Source organism: Pezoporus occidentalis, unplaced genomic scaffold, assembly GCF_034315485.1.
Source record: "Pezoporus occidentalis ecotype Australia unplaced genomic scaffold, CSIRO_AGI_Poc_V1 ctg212, whole genome shotgun sequence".
In the NCBI taxonomy this organism is placed as follows: Eukaryota; Metazoa; Chordata; class Aves; order Psittaciformes; family Psittacidae; genus Pezoporus; species Pezoporus occidentalis.
In genome coordinates, this window is record NW_026913987.1 from 404219 (window position 1) to 429697 (window position 25479).

The following is a 25479-nucleotide window of genomic DNA, read 5'->3' on the forward strand; positions in this document are numbered from 1 at the left end:
CTGGCCAGGCAGTGAGTGCAGGCAGGGTAAACAGCAGGGCGGGGTGCAGGCAGGAGAGGCAACTGAGCGGGGGCAGGCAGGGCTGGCAGCAGAGTGGAAGTGCAGAGGGGGCAGGCAGCGGGAAGGGTGCAGGCAGCGGGAAGGGTGCAGGGGGGGCAGGCAGCGGGAAGGGTGTAGGCAGCGGGAAGGGTGCAGGCAGCAGGGGGGGCAGGCAGCGGGAAGGGTGCAGGCAGCCGCATCCCACCCAGGCAGCTCCGGGGAAGCCGTGTGTGACCGGGCCGACTCCCAGGTGCCGGTGGCAGCAGCCCCCGTGGGTACGTGTGTCACCGCACGGCGCTGCCCGGTGCCCCGGGGCCGCAGCGGGCGGGGAGCGGCTCCCGCAGCGCCTCGGCTCCCGCCTTCCTCCTCCCACTCCGGCTCCGCGGGGCGGGGGCGCGGGCCCGGCGCGGGCTGGCGGGGCCGCGGCAGCACCTCCCGTGGGACACCGCCCCCTTCGGCCCGGCCCGGCCCGGCCCCGGCGGCGGAGGGCGGGTGGCGGCGTCGCGGCTGCACCTGCCGGGGCTCGGCAGGACTGGTGGAGCCATGCCGGCGGGCACGGCGCTGGGGCTGGACGTGCCGCTGACTGCCGCGCCCGGGCGGGACAGCGGCGGCGCGCACCGATACACAGGTACGAGCGCAGAACGGCCCCGCGCGGTCCCCAGTCCTTCCTCTTGCAAGTTCCTCCTGCGCCGCACCGAGGGCAGCGCCGGGCCCAGGGCAGGGTGCGGGACCTTCCCCTCCCGCCCACCGCGTAGGGATGCGGCATCTCTGGAGCGAGGTGCGTGTCCGGGGGGGGGGAGGCGCGGGACCCGGCCCGGGCTTGCGTTACATCTCCGCCCGCCCCTGCAGCCGCAGAACCCCTCCCCAGGCAGGGCACCCCCTGCCCCTTCCCGTGCGGGGTCCGCGGCCGGTCCCTGCGGCCCCGGAGGGCGGCGGGAGGGGATCCTCGGCCCCACTCTGAAGTTCCTGGGGACACAACGCCCCGGGCGAGTGTCCCGGAGCCGCCCTGGGGTTCGGCGGGGTCCCGGCGGCACGGGCACGGCTCTGCCGGGGCTGGGCTCCCGGTGTCGGGCGGGAACGGCGGCTCCTGCGGCCAAAGGCTGTGGTGGCCGCCCCGGAGGTGCGGGGTCAGGCGGGGCGGAGGCCGGGCCGGGCATCCCCGGTGATGGGTGTCCCAGCAGGGGAGCTCCTGCCCAGAGCCACCCCGGCCGGTCCCCCCGGTGCCTCAGCAGGGGGCTGCTGGAGCCCGGCAGGAGCTCGGGGCAGCGGCTCTGCCCGGGGGGTCCCCAGGCAGCCCCTCGCTGCGTGGGCCTCTCCGGGGTTTAATTAGTTCGGGTGAATAGGAGGCACTGCCGCTGATGGTTTTTTTCGGGTTACTGGGGCGCCCTTGGGGTGCTGCGGGCTGAGCAAGCATCCCTGCGAGGAGGGAAGTGTACAGCACGGCAGTCCTGTTCGAAAATGCTGGTCCTCAAAGAGAAACCGACGCCGGGCAGATGTCAATTGACTGGGTAGAAAATTAAGAGAGTGGTGTTTTAATGGAATAGGACAACACACTGAGGAGTGGAATGAAAAACCAACCAAAGCTTTTTGCTTCCTTTTCTTTCCCCACTTAGCTTTGGTTTTAATTTTGATCCTGTAGATGACAACATCATTTCAAAACCTCTTTGACTCGAATTAACTTCATCCCATTAATTTGATGATGACGGGAGCTGATAGAGGGTCTGGCCCTGACATGGGTGGCTGTGCTCACTGCAAAGGGGCTGCAGCCCCTCCGGGCAGCTGGCTCTGGGCGGAGGCAGAGCTGTGGCTACCAGCAAGCCTGAAGCAGGAGTACAGGTGGATGAGGAGCCAATGGGAGCTCCAGGCAGCTATGGGTGAGCAGTTTTCATAGAATACTGAAATCCCAAACTGGTTTGGGTTGGAAGGTCCTTAAAACTCCAGCTTCAACCCCTGCCATGGGCAGGGACACCTTCCACTAGAGCAGCTTGCTCCAAGCCCCTGTGTCCAACCTGGCCTTGAACACTACCAGGGATGGGGCAGCCACAGCTTCTCTGGGCACCCTGTGCCAGCGCCTCAGCACCCTCACAGGGAAGAGCTTCTGCCTAAGAGCTCATCTCAGTCTCCCCTCTGGCAGGTTAAAGCCATTCCCCTTCGCCTGTCCCTACATCCCTTGTCCCAAGCCCCTCTCCAGCTTTCCTGCAGCCCCTTTAGGCACTGGAGCTGCTCTAAGGTCTCCCCTTCAGGAGCCTTCTCCAGGCTGACGCAGCCCAGCTCTCTCAGCCTGGCTCCCTGCCCAAGTGCACATAGCAGTGTAGACAGGGTTTTCCCCTGGCTTCAGCACAAGCAGGTCTGGGTGCTCCTGAAATACAGGGAGCCCTTCTTCCGACAGGCTCCCTGACTTCATGTGCTTATGCAATTCTAACAGACTTTATCAATGACCTGATTTTGTTGTGCTGATACAAATGAGCAAACGTGTTTGAGCTAAAAGTGTAGCGGTGCTTTAAATTGCACCCACTGAATGTGCTTAACTGTGCATTTAGTTTGAATTTAATATGGCAGTTAATTTTAAAAATGCAAAACAAGTTCTGGGGAACCTGCTTAGAGAATTAACAACTCAAGTACAAGTGTGGACCCTGGTGCTGTTTGATGCTAATGTTACTAGTTATTGACCTTTTTTCTTTTGTAAAATCATATATATTTGGCTGCTTTTATTTGCTCTGTTAAATTGTCTTGTCAGGCAGGGTTTGCCCACAATTAAAGTGAAGTTAGAAGTGGCATTCCCATGTTATGCTCAGCCTTTCTGTTCCTGCCTTGGCTAATCTTGACCATGTAGATCCTGGCACACCCAGAAATTCATGAACTTCAAAAAAAAAAAAAATAAAATTGTCATTCAAACTAGAAATCCACCCCCAATTAATGCTGCTGATCGCTACAAACCTGACCTCTCTCAGCCAGGTCTCCAAACAGAACAACAAACAAGACTTTTTCCATGCCAAGTACACCAAAGCTGTGGAGCTGTTCTCAGGGAGGTGCTCAGTTGGAGTAAGAAGTGAGCGTGGAGGATGAGGGCATGGCTTATGCCTGCCTGTGACTGCTGCATCCCCTGTAGGACCAGCAGAGATGCTTCTGGCACACGGGGCTTTGCTAGCTCTTTGCTGGGTGTCATGCTCCTTCATCACCTCTCATTGTCCTGCTGCTTTCTGGAGGTTTGTCACAGCCTTCACCATCTGTGCAGATTTCCCATTTGTTGAATATCCACTTGTTACTATGAATGTATTGAGTTAGGTGGACGTTGTTGGTGATCAGTTTTCATGCTGCTTTGATTGAGTGCACCCCCCTTTGTAAAATTTCAGGCCTCACACATTCCTTTTGCAGAGAATGAAAAAAACGTGGCAAGATTCTCATTTGAATCAACACATGAATGAGAGAGAAGTTAAAGGAAGTTCCCCAGCACAGCCTGTAAGCTCTTAAAGGGTCTTGCAGCTTTCTGAAGCACAGCTGTGAAACTCAAACACCCTCTGCTTTTCTTGCGGTTTGAGGTTTAAAAACTGCATAGATGAGGGCCTCAGTGACGTGGGTTACTGGTGACCTTGGCAGTGCTGGGGAACAGTTGGACTTCGTGATCTTAAAGGTCTTTTCCAACCTGTTTGATTCTATGGTTCTATGATTCTATGACTGGTTTCCCTCTCTGACAGTCTCACCCTGAGCAGGGAGAACTATTCCACCCCATGCTCAAGGAGGTTCAGCAGCACATTTGGAAAAGGAGCTGTAGGAGCCTGGCTTACACCTTGGGAAGGGCAGCGTGTTGCTCAAATACTCTGTGTATTAGAAGGGCAAATGTGCATGGGGTGGGGGAAAAGTGCAGCGATATATCAATGCTAAGAAGAGGCCTTCTTCAATTCAGCCTCTTACATTTTTAAATGATACAAATGTTTTTATGTGTTCCATATCGTACTGTGGTTATTTTGCTGTCAATGGCAGGATTACAATATTATTGCCTTTCTGCAGTAGTTTATTATGGACAGATACTCATTGACCATCTTTTGCCAGACCATTCTGTTATCTGGAAAAGCCTCTGCAGTTCTGGAGTGCTCATGTCAGTGGTGGCCAGAATGCTTCCCTGCCCTGTGGGAATCGCCATCAAGTGGGTTTGCGGCCGCCAACCCAGCTTTGCCACTGAGTTGCTATTGCTTCTGAGATGCGCAAATTATATTGGGAGGTCTTTGGGTGCAATAGGAAAAAGAGGAACGAATAACAGAGCTGTATCGTTATTTTTAGCCTCTGTGGTGCTGAAGCTGGGGGCTCTGGCACTCTTTTTCTGGGTGATACCTCGGGTTTCGCTGTGATTCCTCCCTCATTCCTTAAAGCAATCTTGTAGCTCTTTTACACCAGGGCTGAACATACTTCTTTAAACATCTAGATGCATCTACAGACATCAGTGCGGACACAGACAAAGGGAGTATAAGGAATAAATGTAGAACATGACAGAAAAAATCATTTTGCCAGGTTGTGAATTCTTAGGTCTGGTGCTGTGGTTCTGCTTTGTCCCTCTGCCTCCCTGTACCAGGGACAAAGAGAGGCTGCCTAAGGTGGGGTGGAACGTGCTGCAGGACCCTGTGAATGCTACCCCAAGACTAAGTCATGGAAGAAATGATCTAGCAGACACCATTTAAGGGAAGAGACATGATCTCTGGTTTGGGACAGACACAAGCTGCATTTTGCTGAAGGATGGAAGAGGTATCACTGCATGTTTGCTTGGTTATACTCTGTGACTGGTAGTGGCTGTGGTGGGAGGTAGGTATCAGGCTGGGTGTACCCTTGGCATGACTTGAGGTGTCTCTTCTTTTGTTATGAGCAACCTTTATTTTCTGGAGTGAGTTTCCTTGCCAGTGCAGGAACAGTAAAATTGTGACTCTGAGAGCTTACAGTTTCTCTTCCAGGAAAGCGAAAGCGAAGTTGTTTTTCAAACCCAAGAGCACTGCTGCTCTGCAGAAATGCTGCAAGGAGGTTTCTCACATTGTTCCTGCAATCCTGAGACATGGCTCAGTTTTTAGGTTGGGGAAGAAAACATTGATCCTAAATTTTCAATTTCACAGGGTAGAAGATGGCATGTCTTGGAATACATGGACTTGTGACTTTTTTCAGGGTTATTTCTCCTTCCTTCTTCTCCCATGAGATCAAAGTAAAACCTTTTATTAAATAGGGTAAAAGAAGTGACAGTTGCAGAATTTCAGCTAATTGGTTTTCTCTCCTATAGTGCAAGGTGCTAATATTAGTGGTTAGGCATTTGCACCAGGCATTGATCCTGCTTTGAGGCAATGATTTTCGTGCTTGTAATGAGCACTCTAAACCAGTACAAAATAGAAAAAGAAAAGAGTTATTAGGTCTTCTGGCACATTCTTTCACAGTGCAAGATTGTTCCCTGTGGTTTTCTTCAACACTGTGTTCTAGCTACTCTTAAATTACCTAGGTTATAGAGGTGAATTATGTCTAGACTTCAGAATTTCAGCTAGGGAATGAAAGGAGCTGAATGTTTTGGACCCAGAACATTTGACATTTCAATAATCAGAAATCAGCCTTAAAACACAAAACCAAAACCACACAAATGACAACAGGTAATCCAGCACTTTCTGGGTTAGTTGTGACCAGAAATGTGGTTCATTTTAAAGAGCCAAAGCACTGCTGATTTTGCTGTTTCCACAGTGACAGAGTGAGGAGATCTTTGGATGTTTCTTGTGAGAAAGTGAAGCCTCCCATCACATGTCTGCAGCTCTACAACAGAGAACTTCAGCTGTGCTGAAATTAGCACTGTTCATCTTATTTAGTCATGATCGGCACTGACTTACATGCCTGCACTAAGAGTCTTGCCTTCAATAATCTGATGGAGACAAGCCAACATGTAGGACAGTTGTTAAGTTTTCATTTAGGCGTATTATTGACATGCTGTCTTTCAAATGCAGTCACAGATAAGCAAGTAGGTTATTCTGAGGAGCAGTTTTGACTGGCTCAGTGCTTCAAAAGATTGACAGAGATGATTTTGCAGTACTGGTGGAAGTCTGCTTCGTGCATTTTGTTTTGGTTTGTTTTAAGATGACAGTGAGAAATGCAGAACTTGCAGAATGAGCAATTGCTCACCAAAATAAATCATAGAATCCCAGAATCCCAGAATAGTTTGTGTTGGAAGGGACCTTAAAGCTCCTCCAGCTCCAACCCCTACCACGGGCAGGGACCCCTTCCACTGGAGCAGCTTGCTCCAAGCCCCTGTGTCCAACCTGGCCTTGAACACTGCCAGGGATGGGGCAGCCACAGCTTCTCTGGGCACCCTGTGCCAGCGCCTCAGCACCCTCACAGGGAAGAGCTTCTGCCTAAGAGCTCATCTCAGTCTCCCCTCTGGCAGGTTAAAGCCATTCCCCTTGGCCTGTCCCTACATCCCTTGTCCCAAGCCCCTCTCCAGGTTTCCTGCAGCCCCTTCAGGCACTGGAGCTGCTCTTAGGTCTCCCCTTCAGGAGCCTTCTCTTGTCCAGGCTGCCCCAGCCCAGCTCTCTCAGCCTGGCTCCAGAGCAGAGCTGCTCCAGCCCTCGCAGCATCTCCGTGGCCTCCTCTGGCCTCTCTCCAACAGCTCCACGTCCCTCTGGTGCTGCTGCCCCAGAGCTGGATCAGGGCTGCAGGGGGGGTCTCCCCAGAGCACAGCAGAGGGGCAGGATCCCCTCCCTGAGCTGCTGCTCACGCTCTGGGGGTGCAGCCCAGCACATGGGGGGGTTCTGGGCTCAAGCACATGCTGCCAGGTCACAGGGAGCTTCTCCAGTCAATTCGTGTCTGTTGAGTGTCTCAGAGGTGGGTTTGAGCTGGTGCTTGGTTTATATACCAGTTTTTGCCACCAGAGTGGAGCCTCTCTGATAGGTACAGGGATGCTGGCTCCACAGCACCAGGCTGCATCGAGGGGCTGCACTTGCTACTGCATCATTGTAAATTGGAGCAGTAGTGGCTGGTAGAAACCCTTGTGGGGGAAGAGGATGCAGTAACAGCTTGCTTTTCCTCTAATCGACTGGGAAGTGATTATGGAGTTATTTCTGGGATGAAGTAAAACCAAACACAGTGCTGCTCTCATGTACAAGTCTCCTAAGCAGAGGGTCTTTGAGAATGATTTCGATGGGGACAGAAGCTGACTCAGAAGAAGGGAAAGGATGGTGTGCAAAAACCTGAGAGCATGCATGGGCTGGGAAGCAGCGTTTGGGAAGACATTTTGGGCTGGGGTGGCTGGAGGAGGTGCAAGGGGCGAGTTTGATTGTTTGATTCTTCCTGTTCAAGAAAGCCAAAATCTGTGCCATCAGAATTATACCCAGGAGAGTTTCTGCTCAGAACTGCAGTAATCTCCAAGACCTTTGCTAGTTGGTTGGGTCAGAAGAAGCACCTGGACTGTACACATAGGTTTTGCTTTGCTCTAAAAAGAGGTGCCCCATGAAGTCGCTGGCAGTTTTGCATAAGAAAGAGAGCACTCTGGTGTTTGTTCAGTTACCAGTAATAAACACAGAACTACAGATTGGCACGAAGTTTCTCACTTTTTGATACAGTTCCTACAGTCTCCTCCTGGAGAAATGAATTTGTTACGGTCTGAGCAAGTGGTCTGTGCAGTAGTGGGAGCCAGCCGGCACCCAGAACGTGGTGATGAATAGCTCCTCATCAAACTGGTGACCTGACACAAGTAGGGTCCCTCTCAGATCCATTTTGGGTCCAACACTGTCTAGTGTCTTCATATGCACAAGTTTGATGGAGAACGGCTGAGGGACCTGGGGATTCGGTCTGGAGAAGAGAAGGCTCAGGGGGGACCTGATGGCTCCCTACAAGTGCCTGACAGGAGGATGGAGCCAGGAGGGGCTGGGCTCTGCTCCCAAGGAACAAGGAATGGGACAAGAGGAAATGGCCTCAAGCTGCACCAGGGCAGGTTTAGATGGAGCTGAGGAACAATTCCTTCCCCAGAGGGTGCTCAGGCATTGGAACAGGCTGCCCAGGGCAGGGCTGCAGTCACCGTCCCTGCAAGTGTTCACACAGCGTGGAGGCCTCAGTGCCATGGGTTAGTGGTGGCCTTGGCAGTGCTGGGGAATGGTTGGACTGGATGAGCTTAAAGGGCTTTTCCAACCTGGCTGATTCTATGATTCTGTGTGATCTGGAGCTTGGGATCAGGTGTTACCTGGACAGGGTGCTGGGAGGGACATCAAGTCTAGGTCATGCTTTGCCAAAAAAAGTTGGACCAAATGATCCTCGAGGTCCCTTCCGGCCTGGTATTCCCTGATTTTATGATTTATTCTCATTTTAAATATTAATTAGAGATTATCCTTGCACCATATTCTGGCCATCGGAAAGATGCCATTGATTTAGCTGAATTATCTGATGCAGATCTTAGTTTCTTAAACATGTGCAGTACAAGAAAGTAAAGGACATGCAGTCCTTTAATCTACTTGCTTAAGCTACTTCTGCGTATAACTGACCTGCAATCATTGACTTTTTTAAATGGGAAAAACTAAACACAGTGGCTTGGTTCCCTCTCCTTACACTGACATCCCTGTCTATCTTCATGCCATCTTTCACTAATCCCTGTGGCCAAGTAGGCTGAAAGCAGATGTGCTGATGGACCAGCACTGTTAATCATTGCTGCTCAGGTGGCTTCTGGCAAGATGCTGCGTGACTTTCACACACTGCAGTTTTGCAGGTTGCTGTTGTGTCCATGGCCAGGCTCCTGACTGCAGGCCCGTCTGCTGTTATGGGTGAAGCACAGGAACAGGAAAGCCAAACCCAGCAGCTGAAAACCAGGAGAAAATCAAAAGAAAAGTGAGATAGCTGCAGAGAAGGTTTTTAAATCTGGCTGTTGTTTCTCAGTCTGTGGCTGATTTCTGGCACCATAATAAACACGGGTACTGCTAACTCGTTCAGACTGGTGTCTAAAAAAATCAGTTATTCACAGAAATCCTTGCTGACAGTTGTGAATGCCGGGTCACAGCTCTGTGGTGTGCATTTAGCAGCTTAACACAGCAAACCAAGTACAGGAGCAGGTTCGGGTTGCTGTTGGGAAGGAAAAAGGACTTGCAGAAGCCAAAACAGGCCAGCCAGGGGGTCAAACATAAGCAAGGTCTCTAGCATTCAGGTTGATTTTGCTTAACGGGATGGTTGGGAATTCCCCTAGAAATCTGTATTCAATAGCCCATTTTAAAACAAGAAAGTAATTTCAGGCAGAAAAGGCGGAAAAGTTTCTATTTTTTTTTTTACAAATAAGTGCTTTGTGCAAATGCTACTTCTATGTTTTGGGGCTTTTTGGCCAAAAATGAGCATGTAACCATGAAGTAGCATGTATTACTGCTCCAGTGAAAATTTCACATTGAAGTGAATTTTCCAATGCCTGAAGCAAAGCAGTTTCTGGCCAGCTCTGGACACTCAGGCATTTTTTGGTCCAGGTACCATGGGTACAATGCTCACCCCATGTCTCCTTCACTGGCAGGGATTTCTGCCAACCATAGAGGTTGTACCCAGACTGGCAAGTGTCACGCAGAAGCAAGAGGCCACCAGCTGCATCATCAGGGGACATCTGCTCCTATCAGTGACGTCCATTACCCAGTGTGTTTGCACACTACTGCACACAAGCCAGCCCAAACAGTTGCTGCAGGCAGATAATCTGGAGCTGTCACTGGCTGTGCAGGGGCTGATCACACAGCAGGGCTGAGCTCCGTAGTGCCCAGGTTAGTGGTGAGGAGTGGGAGCATGTTGGTGTATGGGACATTACTGAAGGGCCCTCCAAAGGCAATGCAGGGCATCCTGTGGGGCACCCTGTCAGGTTGCATCCTTCATCCTGCCTTCATCTGTGGCTTCTAACAGACACGTGCTTTTCCTGTGAAAATAGGGGTGAGGCTTTCTTTTGGCTTCTCCAGTGGCTAGCTTTTCAATGAAGCCCTGAATTTCTACCCCGTCTATTGCAAATTAAATAGACTATTGAAGAAGGACATGGAGCTGTTGGAGCAAGCCCAGAGGAGGCCACAAGGATGGTCAGGTGGCTGGATCACCTTCCATACAAAGACAGGCTGAGAAAGTTGGGGGTGTTCAGCCTGGAGAAGGGAAGATGCATGGAGACCTCAGAGCAGCTTCCAGTGTCTGAAGGGGGCCTAAGAGGATGCTGGAGGGGGACAATAGGGTCAGGTTCCTATAGGAAAATGCCTGCAACCTCCTCCAGCCCCCAGAAATGCTGATCATCACCTCTGTGTGAAGGGAGAGTGCTCAGATAGTTCTGCTCTCGCAAGCATTTGTTGGGTCTCTCTCACATCAGGTTCCCATATGAGTGTGGAGAAGAGCTCGCCAAAGACAGACTGCTAGTAAAACTTGTCTGTTTTATTCTTGGTACCTGCTCTGTGTTAGCCAGGTGCTAAATATGGAATCGGATGCTGAAATCCATATTTCCCAGAATCAGTGCCCTTCTGTAACATATTTGTTAATTTTTACTTTTTTTTTGCACTGATTGTTTTCTTGCGGTTATTGTGATAATGGCAAATGCTTTGAGCATTGGTCCAAGGTAACCTCTTATCTTGACTACAGAGAAGGGAAAATGTTAGCATTTCTGGTCAGCACAGTTTCCAGTGGATGATACCCAGGGGCTGCTGAATGGAGTCCATGTATAGCTTTGTACCATGTGCAGATATGTTACGATCGGCTGCACAGGTTTAACAAATGAGAGATTATTCATGAATACTGGGGAAAAAAGTATAAACTTGCAGACTTCACTGACCTGATGTTTCATGAAGTGGAAGTGTACTTCCACCAGCAAAGATATGCCAAAACCTGGCTGAGGACAGAGAGTGACCTGGCAGCAGAGGGACGGTGCAGGGATGCTCCTAGTCTTCTGATTTGAAAATTTCAAATTCAGAGTTGAGCTGATGGATTCATTTGTCTTGCTTTATGTTTCTTATGTCCCTGATTCTGCTTGGCTTTACCTGAAGACAGGGTGGCACATCCTGGGATAACACTTGCATCTTGCTTTGGCTTTGAACCTCTTTGGAAACTGAGGATGTAGAGATGCATGGGGGAGGCTGAGGACCATCTGTACAAGACTCTGGTATTGTGTAACCAGTTACTTCTGTCCTCCTTCCTGTAAATACCAATGCTTATTATGCAAGAAGCACTGCTAACAGACTTTGGAGGCAAGCAGAGCAAGGGCTGGATCTCTCACTGCTTGGGGGGGTCAGCGTGCTGGGACTCAGCCCTCTACGGCTGTGGATTTTGGCTGCATGGTGAGATCACCTACCTGGTGACCTGTCAGGTCTGTCTGCTGCAGGATATTTGATACAGCCGTGGTCTCTGTTAAAGTGCAGGTGAAAAGCTTATTTCAAGTCACTCCTTTCAGTTTTATTCTCTCTGTTTATCTTTGTTTTACAAACTGAGCCACAAACTCTGCATTGTGTAAATATGTATTTTATTATCTGCTTTAGAATGACAGCAAGTGGAGACCACCAGCAACATTAGCTCCATTCACTAAAAAATCAGTGACAAAAGCAACTGTTGGCATCACGTCCATGGGTAATTTTTAATTGGGAACTGTTTGAATTAAGGCATTATTCGGGTGTGCTTCATAATGGAGATACATGTATAGGTAGATATAGATATAAATATAATTTTTTTTTTAATAAGGAAGTGATGGTGAAGAGATAAATAGATGGACACTTGTAATTTGCTTTAGGTTTAACAGGTCCTTCCTGTTCTTGGCAGCTGTACTATTAGTAACTTTTCAGAAGCCTCATAACCTGCTTTTTTTTTTCTGTTGCTAAACAGACTAATGAAGCAGAACCCATCTGTTCTTGCTTTACTGGGGACTGCATCAAACATCTCAGTTTTCATTTTGTTCTTATTTCTTACTTAATTGTTCCCATAAGAAGAGAAATGCTCAGTATTGCCCCCATTGCTAGAGCCAAGAGTAAAATCTACAGATGAGAATAACCTGACTGTGATGTAAATTGACAAAAGAAAAGATCACCCATGGAGATGGCAGCAGGATCACTGGAACATAAAACAGTAACATAAAATACAATAAAAATCTTTTTACACCAATCTGCCATGTTATTTATGTTTGAAATAGGAGTGCATTGCACATTGTAATCAAACCCTAATCTAGCACTTTTGTGATATGTACCTTGGATTTGACATGCATTAAGACTGCTTGCAACATTCTGCTGTTTCTGAGTAGAGTTGTGAAGTGTTTAGTGCTGACTCCTCAGAGTTGCTACATCCCATTCACTACACTGAGCAGTTTGAAAGCCAGGTGAAAATACTGGGAGACAGAAAACAGAAAGGCTCGGTGTTGTAAAGAGAGATGTACTGAACTTGTTTCTTTAGTTTTGGATGTGTGATCTGGCAGCAGCATAGCACAAGGGTTTCTTTTGGAGATGGAAGCCAAGGATTTGCTGACCTTGAGTTGTCAAGGACTGTGCAGTGGTCAGTACATCACTGTGTTTTCCCATCTGGATGTAGGGATCGTAGCTTTTTAGAGCGAGTGACCTGCGGCCCTGCACGTTGTGGGTGCAGCCATCCAGCAGCTCTAGACTGCACCACCCCCTGCTCTACCTCCGCTGTGTTGATGGGGTGATTTAATGCTTTGCATGCACGCAGCTTCTCACCAGCTTCCCATCAGCTTTGCCTGGTCAGAGCGAGGCTCAGGAGATTCAGTTCCACTGAAGTGTCCCCAGCATCCAGCAGTGCTTGGGTCTGGGGTTTTGCTCACTTAATCTGAAAAAGTCGTGTTGGTGAGTGATCCTGCCCCTCTGGTGTTCCAGAGCTGCTTGGCGTTTCACACTGCTGTTTCTTTCTTTTCTCTGGATGCATTTGCTTCTCTGTTTTCTGTATGTGCACGCTTCCTGCAGATCCATTGCATGTTGTTAATTATGTTGCAAGCAGTGCATTGAAAAATCAGGTTTATCTACGAAACGAGCTGCATAAAAAAATGGGGATGTCAGTAGGAGTGAGCAGAAGGTGTCTGCTATGATAGAGGTGTGAGCAAAGAGCTCATTTGTGTAAACACAGAAAGAAACTCACTGCAAATACCAGTTTTTTCCCTCCTTCTCACTTAATTGCATGGAAATTCCTTCTCAATGGGAGGATAACCTTTTCTGAAAAGGTATTTCCATGAGTGGTGGCCTCTGAGAATGATCAGAACTTGGATTCTCTCTTTCATAATTTTCAATAGAAACCCAGACTGGTTTCTAGGAAATGTTTTCATTTGGAAATGCTGAAATGGGGCAGATACAGGACCCATGTATGGTCAACAAGCTGTGGGGTATTTTTTCAGACCATGTGCTCTGACAGACATGTTCTGTAGGTACCTTCAGGTTTCACTGTTGGCAGCTGTCCAGATGGCTCCTCCATGGAACAGGCACCTGCATGGCTGCTTTTGCAGTTCTTGCAGGTCTCCATCAGACCCTGGAGTGTGAAGCTCCCTCAGGCAGTGGTGTCTGAGCTGGGAGATGGTCTTACAGCGATGTGTGTGCAGAGGGATGTGTTTTGGGGCATGTGGTTTGTGCCACACATGGACCTCCAAAACCTCCCCCGGTGGAATAACTTTCTAGGGCCATACCCATGTGTTGGAGGCAGGCAGGTTTAGAAGAGCTTTCCAGCATCTCAGCCTTATAGTGATTCTCAGAAACCAGTCAAATAGGTAGGAAAAGTCAAATTGTGCCATTGCTGATGTGTGCTTTTGTTATAAAAGACTGAAGCAGGCAATTACCTGGTGCCACCAAGCTGTGGGAAGTCTCCATAGTGCTTCCCAGTGGCTGCATCACAGCTGGGGATCTTATTCAAGCTCTGCAGCTTCAAGAGCCTGGACCTCCCCTACCTCTTTTACTCCTGAGCTGTTGTCATATTTAACACCAGTTTCTTCAGAAGCCATGCCAGTGCCTGGATTTTCTAGTGGGAGGATATGCTCCTCCTGGTATCCAGTTGATGTTGCAGCAACAATTGATGTTGATGCATTTGAGAGCCCAGCCCTGGCAGAACTCACAGCCAGCACTGCAAGGGAGTGGAGGCTCGGTCGCGAGGGGACCAATGCCAGGGCTGGTGGTTTCACCCACACAAGATGCTTTACTACTTCTGCTTTCTTTCATAGTTCACATTTCACTTCTAGCTGCTTTACTTTTGGTTGTTTGACATGGCAAGCTCTTCCAACAGCCCTTCTGTGGGGCTGCTGTGGATGGTCAACATTATGCCTGTGACTTCAGGGAAACTAATTTTGAAGGCATGCTTCTGCAGGCAGAGAGACTTGCAGAAATAATATCAGCAAGTTTATTTCCTGCAGGGTTTATAGAACCTGATGTTCTGTCTCTTCCTGGCATCCGGTTGTTCCAGCATGTTTTAGTTGCATTAAATAGTCAACAAGAAGCAACACAAAGACTTGAGTTATGTGTGTATGGGAATAATGAGGCAAAGTCATGGATTGCTCCCTTTCTGCAAAACCTGTGAGTGGCAATCTTGATAACATGCTTTCAGGTAATTATTGCTGTGGTTTAGAGCATTTTAGTATATACTTATGTGGTGTATTTGATTCTTTTAGTTTTATGTTTCACTGTGGGAGGTACACAGGAAATGTTTAATGGGCAAGCATGTCTCAGTTGCTCTTTCATTTCTGTTTTCTTATCAGCAAAATACAAATCCGCAGCTTTCTGACAATGAAACCATATGGTAACTCTTTCTGACAAATTGATTTTGCAATACAGATAATCCTGGCTGTACATAAGAAAAGATATTTTAGATTATTTTGCCTTAATTCTTGCATTACTATTTTATTTTTCAATGCCTGGAAATTATGTATGTGGCTATTTCTTAACCCGGAGTATTGGCTGAATTAAGAATTTACGGCGTATGCTGCATTTTAGTGTTTTTACCTTGAGCACAGTTATTTTTCATATGAAATAATCTGTTCATTTGCTATAGCAAATCGCCTTCTTCTCAGTTGGCAGACAGTAACAGCAGATTCAGATACTTTTTGAATGCTGGATAGCATCTCAGTGTGAAGCCAAGCTAAGAAATGCATTTGCATAAATCACCTCTTGCTTTACCAGAAGCTGCAGAGGTAGCTGCAGAGGTAGCTGCAGGAACCTGAATTGACTTGGGCAGCTGATGGCTGAGGGCCATCTCCATTCACCAGAGTGGATGCTTTACATTTTCTTCTTGTATTTGGGAGTAATAGCCACTATCTGGAAGCGTAAGCAGAACATGAGCCTGGGAGTGGAGAACAGTGAGGAGTAATGGGAACTGGGTGCTGGAGGCACCTATCAAGTCTAGAAACAATGCTATGAAGCTAATCAAAACTGAACAACACATCATGAGTGTTTGTGGTTATTATAAACTACATAGAAATGGCTGGTAGGCTGTTAAGTCCTCAAGTGTCCCTTCTAGCTTTAGGTGCTGGCTGTCAGGCATGAATTAGTGGGGTTTGAGATGTAGCTATGGCAAAAGCTCTGTGAGCAATAATTAGGGGGTTTATTCAGTTTTACATTTCTGGGTGCTAACAGTTCCTGCAGACCAAGACCTGAACATGATGTTTTCTAGATGCTCAGAAAAGAAATGTAAATCAAGGTGTAAATCTGGTCAGCACAAATGCAGTATTTGTGTTTTACTTCAGGAGGCAATGCAACCTCCACCACCAGCCTCAGCTGACACCAAAAATGGAAACGTACTGCATTTAAACAAACAACAATGAAGTTCTTGGCTGTAGCAGATATAGTTAGATAAACATGCCTGAAGAGTTGTCATGGTTTAAGCAAGGACTGTCATGGTTTAAGCCCAGCTGGTAACTCAGAACCACGCAACCGCTCACTCACTTCCCCTTTTTGCCCCTTTTTGTCTCCAACACCCCCCCCCCCCCTTATCTCTGAGATAAGAGCAGTCCAGTAACTAAGGTATAACACAAACCACTGCTGCTGCCACCAATAATAATAATGATAAGGGAAATAACAAGGGAAGAGCTCACCATCCACTGACCACTACCCAGCCCAATCCAAGCAGCAATCTGGGCCTTCTGGGTAACTGCCCCCAGTTTCTATACTGGGCATGACGTGCTGTGGTATGGAATATCCCTTTGGCTAGTTTGGGTCAGGTGTCCTGTCTCTTCTTCCTCCTGGCTTCCCATCCTCCCTGGCAGAGCATGAGACTAAGAAAGCCTTTGGTCGGGGTAAGCGCTACTGAGCAACATCTGTCTGGAACATCTGCTTCAATATGAAGGCGGAAGCTTACCTAAGCAATGATTTTCTGGAGATGGAAGGGTAAAATTAACCTAGCAGAAAAGTGAATGCAGCAAGTAACCACAAAAACATTATAGACAGTTAATGGCAAAGGATGCTAGAGGTTACAGGAGACATTTTACAAATGAGTTATTAGAAGACTATCACTAATGAAAATAAGGGCAAATTTTATCCAGGGATATTAAATCTGAACTTGGCTGAAATTCACTAAGTCAAACTAGCAAACATCCATTTATGCACTGCAATAAAAGTATTTGTAAAGTGCAAAAAATAGTGACAAGGTTAATGTTTTGACTTTAGTGTGAAGAGGAAGAAAAAATGATATTTCTACTCTGGCCAAATGCAGGTACGTAATATGCAGTTGATGAACTTTCAGCTCATCATCTGTGTAGAGCCAGGTATAGAAGCTTTCAAAAGTTGAGCTCTCATTAGTTGTCATTAATGAGAACCTCTGGGGGTCCTGCCCCAATTACATTCCTACGGGAATGATCCTCTGGGGATGACATAGTGCTGTTACAGCCTTGGTCAAAGCAAGGAAATATCCATGGTTTCATGAGACATTGACTGTCGGAAATCTTTGTAGTGCTGAAGTGAAGAAAAATATGTTAAAATCCACAGCTGAGGAATAATGCTGACAAGGGCACTGACATTCAGAGATTTTAATCATTCAGTATACACTGTCATGGGCAAGGACCATGCAGGAAAGGGTCAAGAGGGCCTGAACCAACTACAGCTGCACCTATTACTCAGGACGGTCAATGCTAGATTAGATGAAATATTTCTTGAAATAAAGGATCCAGTTCCAAATGAACATTTCTTTGGAGAGCAGAGGCTGAATACTAAGTCCAGGTAAACTGGCAAGTCTACTGCAACTGTCTAATGAGGGCTACTATGGTGGCTAAGCAGATGGGCTCTGAATCACATTTAGCCCTGACTTACCTTCTGCCTCTGGTGCAGCTACAAGTGTCACCAAGGTGAACTCTAAGTATGTGATCCGGTATCTAAAAATGGCCTTGAAAGCATAAAATGCAAAAAGGTAGATACTTTGCGTCTTAGAACCATGGTTTTTCATGGGAAATCTCTGAGTCATTAAAGTAAAAAGAAAAGTTCAAACTTGTAATACTCATCTGGAGTGAGGAGGAGATTGTCCCATGCACACGTCCCATGTGTGCCAGTATCAGGATGTTGGAGGGAAGGGCAAGAGATGAAGGGAAATGACCCTCTAGAAAATATTTGCTGTCATTGAGGCAAATTGCTGCCATAAGAAGAGACTGAAAGAAGTGGCAAAACAAACAGAAATAATCTACCTGGAATTAAACCAGGCATGGTTTTAAAAGCTAGACCTCAATACATATTTACTTAGTAGATTAGAGCAGATATTGTCACTGTGGGTTTTGCGTTTGCCTTTGCTGAGATTTCTTTGTGTTTGTTTCCCAGCGGGTTGGGGGTTTTAAGAGAGTAGATTGGAGATGAGCAGTCAGCATGTCTGCTGTGGCTTGTTCACAGCAGCTTAATATTAACGAATGACCAGGGGGAGATTTAGTATTAAAAATAAAATAAATTTTCTATCAACATGTGATTCTGTCAAGATACTCTCAAGAGGGCTCTTAAAAACTTACATTTCTTCTTGCTTATAAGTGTGGGAATCATCTTTTCCCCCTGTAATCTTTTGTGTGTCATCGTAGTGTTTGCAGTTCTGGTCATGCAACTGCAGTGCAGCTGCCTCTCAGTCTGCTGAAGTCATCTGGAAATCCAGTGCAAGGTAGGGAACCCGGGCTCTGATGCAGAAGCAGTGCTGGTATTCAGTAAATGTAGAAAAAAAGAGCAGTTTCCACATCATGTCACTGCACGTGTGCAAACCCAGACCCTGTATTATTGTTGGGTTTGAAGTCTATCTGGATATTGGATATTGTCTTCAAATCTGTGTTTAAAATGAGTGTGAAACAAGGAATGTTGTGACAGTCAAACTCAATGTATAAAGTTAGTGGCTGGGCAGCAGTATGAACAACAAAGAAACAAAAAAAGAGAAAAGCTGAATGAACAAAAATGTACTAAAAATGCCTGGTACACTATAAAGCAGAGTTTGTCATTGAACATGGAGGTAAGTTGAATGTAGTTCTGCTATATGTCTATGTTTCTGTCCCCTCTGTGTAGCTTTTGAATCTACTGGCTCATTTCAGCCAAGACTAACAGAGGTATATTCTCCTGAAAGACAGGAAGTTCCCATAGGATCAGGAAAAGGTGCTACCAAGTAGACTGACGTCCTGAAATATGTGATCAGTCCATCAGAGCTTGCAAAGTTGGCATGGGGGAAGATGTGTTATGAGTACTTCCAGTATGGAAGATGCCAGCCTGAGTACTTAGTTGAACACATACTGTCCAACAAGACAGGAATCCGTAGGAGACCATGCCACTCCCAGAATGACTTTTTAATAGTTTAACGTGTACCAGCCTAAGCAATACTTGTTGCAGTACAAGTAAAACCCCGCTTTGTGCCAGGGGTCAGAGTAGGGGAACTACGGAATGGCACCGAAGGGGGCTTGGCCTTGGGCTGTGCTTGGCAGAGCCCTCAGCATCACCCCCCCCGAGGTCTGTTATTTGTTTTGACCATTAACTCAGATTTACAGTCTGATAGCAATAAAACTGAAGTGGCTCTGGCACTGCATTGTCTCACTTTGGTTTTGTTCTGCAGGGCAGTGCAGCCACGTCTTCCCCCCCCAGCTCGGCACGCTAAACATCCTTCATGGCAACGGCACGGCTGTGGGGACTGTAATAACGTTCCAGTGCTCTGCTGAGTACCAGCTGGAGGGACCTGGCTTCATCACCTGTGTTTGGAAAGGGAATGGTACCCAGTGGACAGCCGGAGTGCCCTCCTGCCAGCGTAAGGTTCTTTCCAAACCATTCACAACCCCTTTAGGCTGCATTGTGTTTATTTTGCCCTGCCTATCTCCTGCATTAGGATTAATTCGAGACATCTGGGCAAAGAAAAAGACAAATTCAGTTTCCTTCAAAGTTGCCCTCACTGACTGTAATTATGCTCCATATGTATGCTGACATAATTCATTATCAGGATGCAGAAAAGACTCGGTCCAGTTTGTGCCGGATCTCATGTCACCAGCTCCCACAGTGCAGCGCCCAGAGTAACTGTGGCTCTGTAGCTACAAGCTGTACCATTCTTCAGAAAATGTGTAGCTATGAGCAGCTAATGTGCAAACTTGTTTGCAAACCCTCTAATCTCCCGGCTTTCTTTCCTGAAGATACTTTTGCTGCAAAACAAATGCAGTGATACTTTTTGAACAATTCCAGGTTGTTGCCTGTGGGCAGCTGCCTGGGAAAGTTACCACATTGACAAACCATGTTTGAATGGCATCAGGATTAACTACTTTTCATGCTGCGTTCCTTCTTATTTAATACAATAATTTAGTTATTACTAATTAGTTAGTAATTTGACTAGGCCCAAGCAAAACATGGTACCTCTGAGCGTTGAGAATCTCATTCTGTGTCTCAGACCTCGGATATTTTAAATCAGAAGTAGATGGATGGCTCCTATAGACACTTTGTGCTTCCTCTCAAGCTCAGCTATTCTTATATCTTATTTGAGAGATTCCATTAAAGAAAAATGAGAGAAATCATAGAATCATAGAATAGTGAAGGTTGGAAAGGACCTTAAGATCATCAAGTTCCAACCCCCCTGCCATGGGCAGGGACACCTCACACTAAACCATGGCACCCAAGGCCTCGTCCAACCTGGCCTTGAACACTGCCAGGGATGGAGCATTCACAGCCTCCCTGGGCAACCCATTCCAGTGCCTCACCACCCTCACAGGAAAGAATTTCCTCCTTAGATCCAATCTAAACTTCCCCTGTTTAAGTTTTAACCCGTTACCCCTTGTCCTGTCACTACAGTCCCTAATGAAGAGTCCCTCCCCAGCATCCCTATAGGCCCCCCTCAGATACTGGAAGGCTGCTATGAGGTCTCCACGCAGCTTCTCTTCCTCAGGCTGAACAGCCCCAACTTTCTCAGCCTACCTTCATATGGGAGGTGCTTCAGTCCCCTGATCATCCTCGTGGCCCTTCTCTGGACTTGTTCCAACAGTTCCATGTCCAATTGCATTTGAGATGCTGACAAAGTTGTGCTTTTTAGCTACTGCAGCACTCAAGGCATTGTGTTTAATTAATTACAGTGATTAAATACTTGTGAACGATTCATTAGTAGCTTATAAAATAGAGATTTTTAAATACCCTAACTGGAGGCTTGCATAGCTCTAAGCCAAAGCTTAGTCTGGTATCTTGGCACAGTCTAACGTGAAAGTCCTTGCGGAGCTACTATTAGCAGAAGTGGGAAGCAGGTAGGTTACAGGAGTGTTTAATGAAAATGTGAATGATGAATTCATGGCTTGACCTTAGAAACATGCTTCTGTGTTTGCTTTGCTGCAGCCATATCAAAATATGAGAGTTTTGGATTTAAGGTTGCAGTGATTGCCTCCATCGTGAGCTGTGCCGTCATTCTGCTGATGTCCATGGCTTTTTTAACTTGTTGTCTTATCAAGTGTGTGAAGAAAAGTGAAAGGAGGAGGACTCAAAGGTATGTCAAGAAAAGATTTTTAAAGCCAGGGTAAGACTGTGCATCAGATGGATCCCACTGCTGTGATAGCAGAGAGCTTCAAAGGACTTGATGCTTGCAACACTGCAATGATGTTAACTACTTAAAATCCTTAATTTGTAGGTCAAGCATTAGGCATAGAAAGACTTGGAATTCAAGCGTATTTAGGCACCTAATGTCCGTTAATATCAGATAACCTCAGTGGGTCTGGGCAGATCTGGATTTATCCAGGATTATGCAAAAGCTGAACATACAAGTCTTATTTACTGGCCCAGTCTTTCTCTCCTTGAATTATTTAACCTTGGCTGCATTTTCCCTTCTTCTCTCTCTCTTTCTCTTTTGCTTTTCTTGAGCACTGCTGGGAAAATTAATCTACCCATGTCAAAACCATCAAAAGTCCTCACTGCCTGCAAAGCTGTCACAACATTGTGCTGGAAGGAGACAGGATTTTGTCTTCTGCCTTGATGTTCAGTATTAGAAACAGGCACAGGAAGAAGTAAATTTTACCGGTATAAAAACTCAGTGTGAAGTGTGCTGCATGACCACATCTGGCTATATGCTAAAGCCGAGCCACTGTTGCTCATGTGAGCATCCATCCAAAGTGACCTGCTGCAGGATGCTTTCCATGAGTGCCTCTTTTTGATTTTCCTCTCACTTTTCCTGCTTCTTGTTCCCATGTCTGTATGTAGCTTGTGGAGGTGGCTGCACCTGTCCTGTGGTGCACACAGTAAGCTGAACTCTGATTTTCATAGATTCATAGAATGGTTAGGGTTGGAAAGGACCTTAAGATCATCTAGTTCCAGCCCCCTACCTCTTCTTGCTTCCAAGAAGTGTTTGGAGTAAGGCAGAGTAGCAGTGGAGTAGAGGGAGATCAGGGAGGACACAGTGAAGGTCTCTGGTCTGAGCTGTGTTTTATCTAGAGCTGTGAGGGAACCAGCTTAGGGGGGAAATTCTGTCATATTGAAATTTGACTGTAGATACAGATTTTCCCTCAAAAGGATTTTGTGAGACAAAAAAAAAAAAAGAAAGTCTTTGGTGTCATTCATGATATTAGGTAGCATGAAATAACTTTTGAAATGGAAGAGTTGATCGTCATTTTTGGAATTGCCACTTTTTGATAAGACTGTTCATATCATAGTCCTTGCTTTTCATTTATTTTAAATGTTTTCTCACTTAGCCATTCACATGACTATGATAACTTGGTATTTTTCTCTTATGAAAGAAAAGCCCTTCACATAAGGCATTTTGACATGGTTCTGTCATCAGGCTTAATGCTATTCCCTTTGCTGGGAGCTTCTCCATTCTCTTCTGCTGTCTGTCCTCCCTTCACTGTCCCATGAAGGAACTGCTCCAACACGGCCTGTCCACAAGCCCTATTCCTGGAGGGGTGCTCTGGGCACTGTAGACAGTGTGTGGCTTGGTAGAAGCTTGGTAGAAAGCACCTGAGATGATGTAGAAACTGTCCATGTCATGTGAGAAAGAGTAACGCATCCCTGTGTGTAATATGCTTGATCTGCAACGTACCAGATGTGGTGGTAGCATCTCTTTTGTTGATGTAGGTGGAAAATGTGGATTGACTTCTGGATGCCCAAAACATCAATCTGAAGAGAAGCTGCAGGCTTGGTAACTTAATGCAAAATGAGAATATTTGGTAGGGATTTAGTTAAATAAGTGTCTCTTAGACCATCTCTGAAAGAAAAGGTAGTCTGTACCCCTGGAGTAGGGAGGATGTCCTCACCTTGCTTTTACCTTTGAAGTCTGCCTGTCTGCTCTTCTTTGGCTCTTTGTCTTTGTCTTCCTTTTTGTTGGTCTAACTAGAAGAGATCACCTCTGCCTACAAATCTGTCTTTCAAGGTACCTGTTTGATGATCTTTAAAGTGCTATCTTATGTTTTATCCTTGCATTTGGAGAGAAGAAGGACAAAGGATACTGAAAATCCTCACATAATTTAGCCTCCTCACAGACCTTGAGTGCATGAGCATAGTCACTATTTTCTTTGGTAGGAGCAGGATTGCATCCTGAGAGGACAGAAATGACACCAAAGTCAGCATCGCCAGCTCTCACAATTTTTTAATCTTGTCCCATCACCTCATGTGAGTGTCTGTGACTGTGGGAATCTTAGACTTCTTTTACAAACAAGAAAAGAAATAGTGATTCCCCCCCTCACCCCAACTTACAGAGAGCAGCATGAAAAGCACCTTGAGTGCTTCCAAAGGGAAATTGAATAAGCCCTGGTCTTCACAAAGGCAACATTACCATTTTTAAGTCAATTCATTTTTTCAGCCTGCCTGGTGATCTGAACCTCAGCAACAGCAGAACTGCAAAACATCCCAGAAAAGACTTCGTGTTTTTTAATTCTGAAATAATTTGTTCCATACAGTGGGGATGGGCTGAGGTCTTTTCACATACACAGGATCTGCCCTGACAGGTGTTGCCGATGAAGGTCCCTGAGAAAACGGACACAACATCACACTTCAGGTGACTTTTGCTATTAGCTGTAATCTCAAAACCCACTGAATCATATTGATATCATTATTGGGATTTTGTCCTTGAACTGTCTACAGGTGCTTTTTTTGGTTTATTTGTATGGGTTTTTTTTTGAGGAGTGGTTGATAATACTTAAAATACCACTATTGTACAGAATAAAATTGATGCTATTTAAGAACACACCACCACCTTAAGGTATTTAAGCAGCTATGTAAGTCGCTGGAAGTTTGCCTTGCAGTTGAAGTTCAGCTATGTGTTTTAGTGCAGTCTTCAGTAAACATGGATTTAGATTTAAACTCGGGAGTCAGGGCTTTGGTCAGACAAAAGCTCAGAGATACAGCTGTTTATCACAAACACAGTGTTTTGTATCCCTTGCTTTATTCACAGAGATATGCAGCTGTGGTACCAGCTCAGAGCCGAAGAACTAGAGCACATGCAAGCTGCTTACTTTGGGTTTAAGGGAAGAAACAATAACAACAATAAGAAACTCAGGAATAAATCCGCATTCGATGATGCGGCTAAAATGGCATATGATAACCAAGGCTTCTACAGGTAAGGCTATTAAAATACAGTGGGTTTGAATTAGTTTGTTGAACATATTTTAGAAAGAAGATACCTTGAAAATGTAGTTTAAAGGGATGTCCTGAGAGAGCAGCTGATGCCAGGGAATTGTAAGGTCTTGTTTTAAAATTACCTGTCTTGTGGGGCATTAATGTTGCTGAAAGGAGAGACAACAGAGAAGCTGAGCCTGACCTCCCTTCTTAAAGCTTCTTCCATCTATCCCCAGTAGTGGTTGGTGAAGCCTGCTCTGCAGGGAATGTTGCACCAGATTAAATGGAGAGAGGTTTTTAATTGGCTTTGTTAAACTGATGCTAAACTCCATGAGGAAAGTCACCGCTCTGTGTGGGTTAGTGGTATCAAAGTGCCAGCTCTCCTAAGAGCCTTAGGGGAGGATGCAGCCCGGGACACTTTGGCTCAAGGTGAGCGCTGGGTATTACCCTTTATCCCTCGGTGACCGCAGGAGCTCCCTTTGAGCAACCCCGTTGTGTCACCAGGGCGTGCAGGGCAAGCACAGCAGGATCCTCACCCCTGAGGCAGAGTGAGTGTCCCCAGTGAGGGAGACCAGACCAGCCCCTGGGGGATTCTGGGGAAATGTCCACGCTGAGATGAAGTGTGCGTTGATGGTGGCTGATGCAGGCATTTTTGGGTCAGTCCAAAATCACCTCTCAAGGTATCCCAATGTGTTATTCTGGCTATGTTGTTGCCAACAAAAAAATCAAGAAAAATAAATAAATCATAGAATGGTTTGGGTTGGAAAAGACTTTAAGATCATCCACTTCCACCCCCCCTGCCATGGGCAGGGATGCCTCACCCTAGACCATGTTGCCCGAGGCTCTGTCCTACCTGGCCTTGAACACTGCCAGGGATGGAGCATTTACCACTTCTTTGGGCAACCCATTCCAGTGCCTCACCACCCTCACAGTAAAGAACTTCTTCCTTATATCTAACTGAACTCCCCTGCTTACATTTAAACCCGTTACCCCTTGTCCTATCACTACAGTCCCTAATGAAGAGTCCCTCCCCAGCATCTTTGTAGCCCCCTTCAGACACTGGAAGCTGCTCTGAGGTCTCTGTGCAGCTTCTCTTCTCCAGCCCCAACTTTCTCAGCCTGTCTTCATACAGGAGGTGCTCAGTCCCCTGATCAGCCTCATGGCCCCCTCTGGACTTGTTCCAACAGTTCCATGTCCTTTTTATGTTGAGGACACCAGAACTGCACACAATCCTCCAGGTGAGGTCTCACAAGAGCAGAGTAGAGGGGCAGAATCACCTCCTTCGACCTGCTGGTCACGCTCCTTTGGATGCAGCCCAGGACACGGGTGTTTTCTGGGCTTAAGTGCACACTGAAGCCAGCTCATGTTAAGTTTCTCATTGACCACCACCCCTAAGTCCTTCTCTGCATAAATGTGAAATTCTAATTGCTGTTTTGCTGTCATCATTCCTATAAACACAATCACTGTGTCTTCTATATACCTTGGGTTCTACTTTGCCATCATGTATGACCATATCCTTGTTTGCAATCCTTGTTTG

The 25479-nt window shown here is 46.7% G+C and overlaps 1 protein-coding gene across 4 annotated transcripts in view; it reads left to right on the forward strand.

Moving 5' to 3' along the window:
* Positions 1-499: 499 nt before the first annotated feature.
* The window catches only part of SUSD3 (sushi domain containing 3), a 34650-nt gene continuing 9670 nt past the window's right edge, over positions 500-25479 (forward strand). The window contains exons 1-6 of one of the 4 annotated variants that reach the window (XR_009965025.1): positions 542-667; positions 1679-1913; positions 18994-19182; positions 20739-20886; positions 23779-23943; positions 24447-24598. Coding sequence is in view for 3 of the 4 variants with exons in the window: in XM_062619609.1 (XP_062475593.1) it covers positions 1736-1913; positions 18994-19182; positions 20739-20886; positions 23779-23943 (680 nt within the window). In the remaining variant the exon portion in view is untranslated. Of the gene's footprint in view, positions 668-1678; positions 1914-14522; positions 14548-18993; positions 19183-20738; positions 20887-23778; positions 23944-24446; positions 24599-25479 lie in introns of those variants that run through there. The other 3 variants (XM_062619609.1, XM_062619610.1, XM_062619611.1) reach the window with 3 other exon arrangements.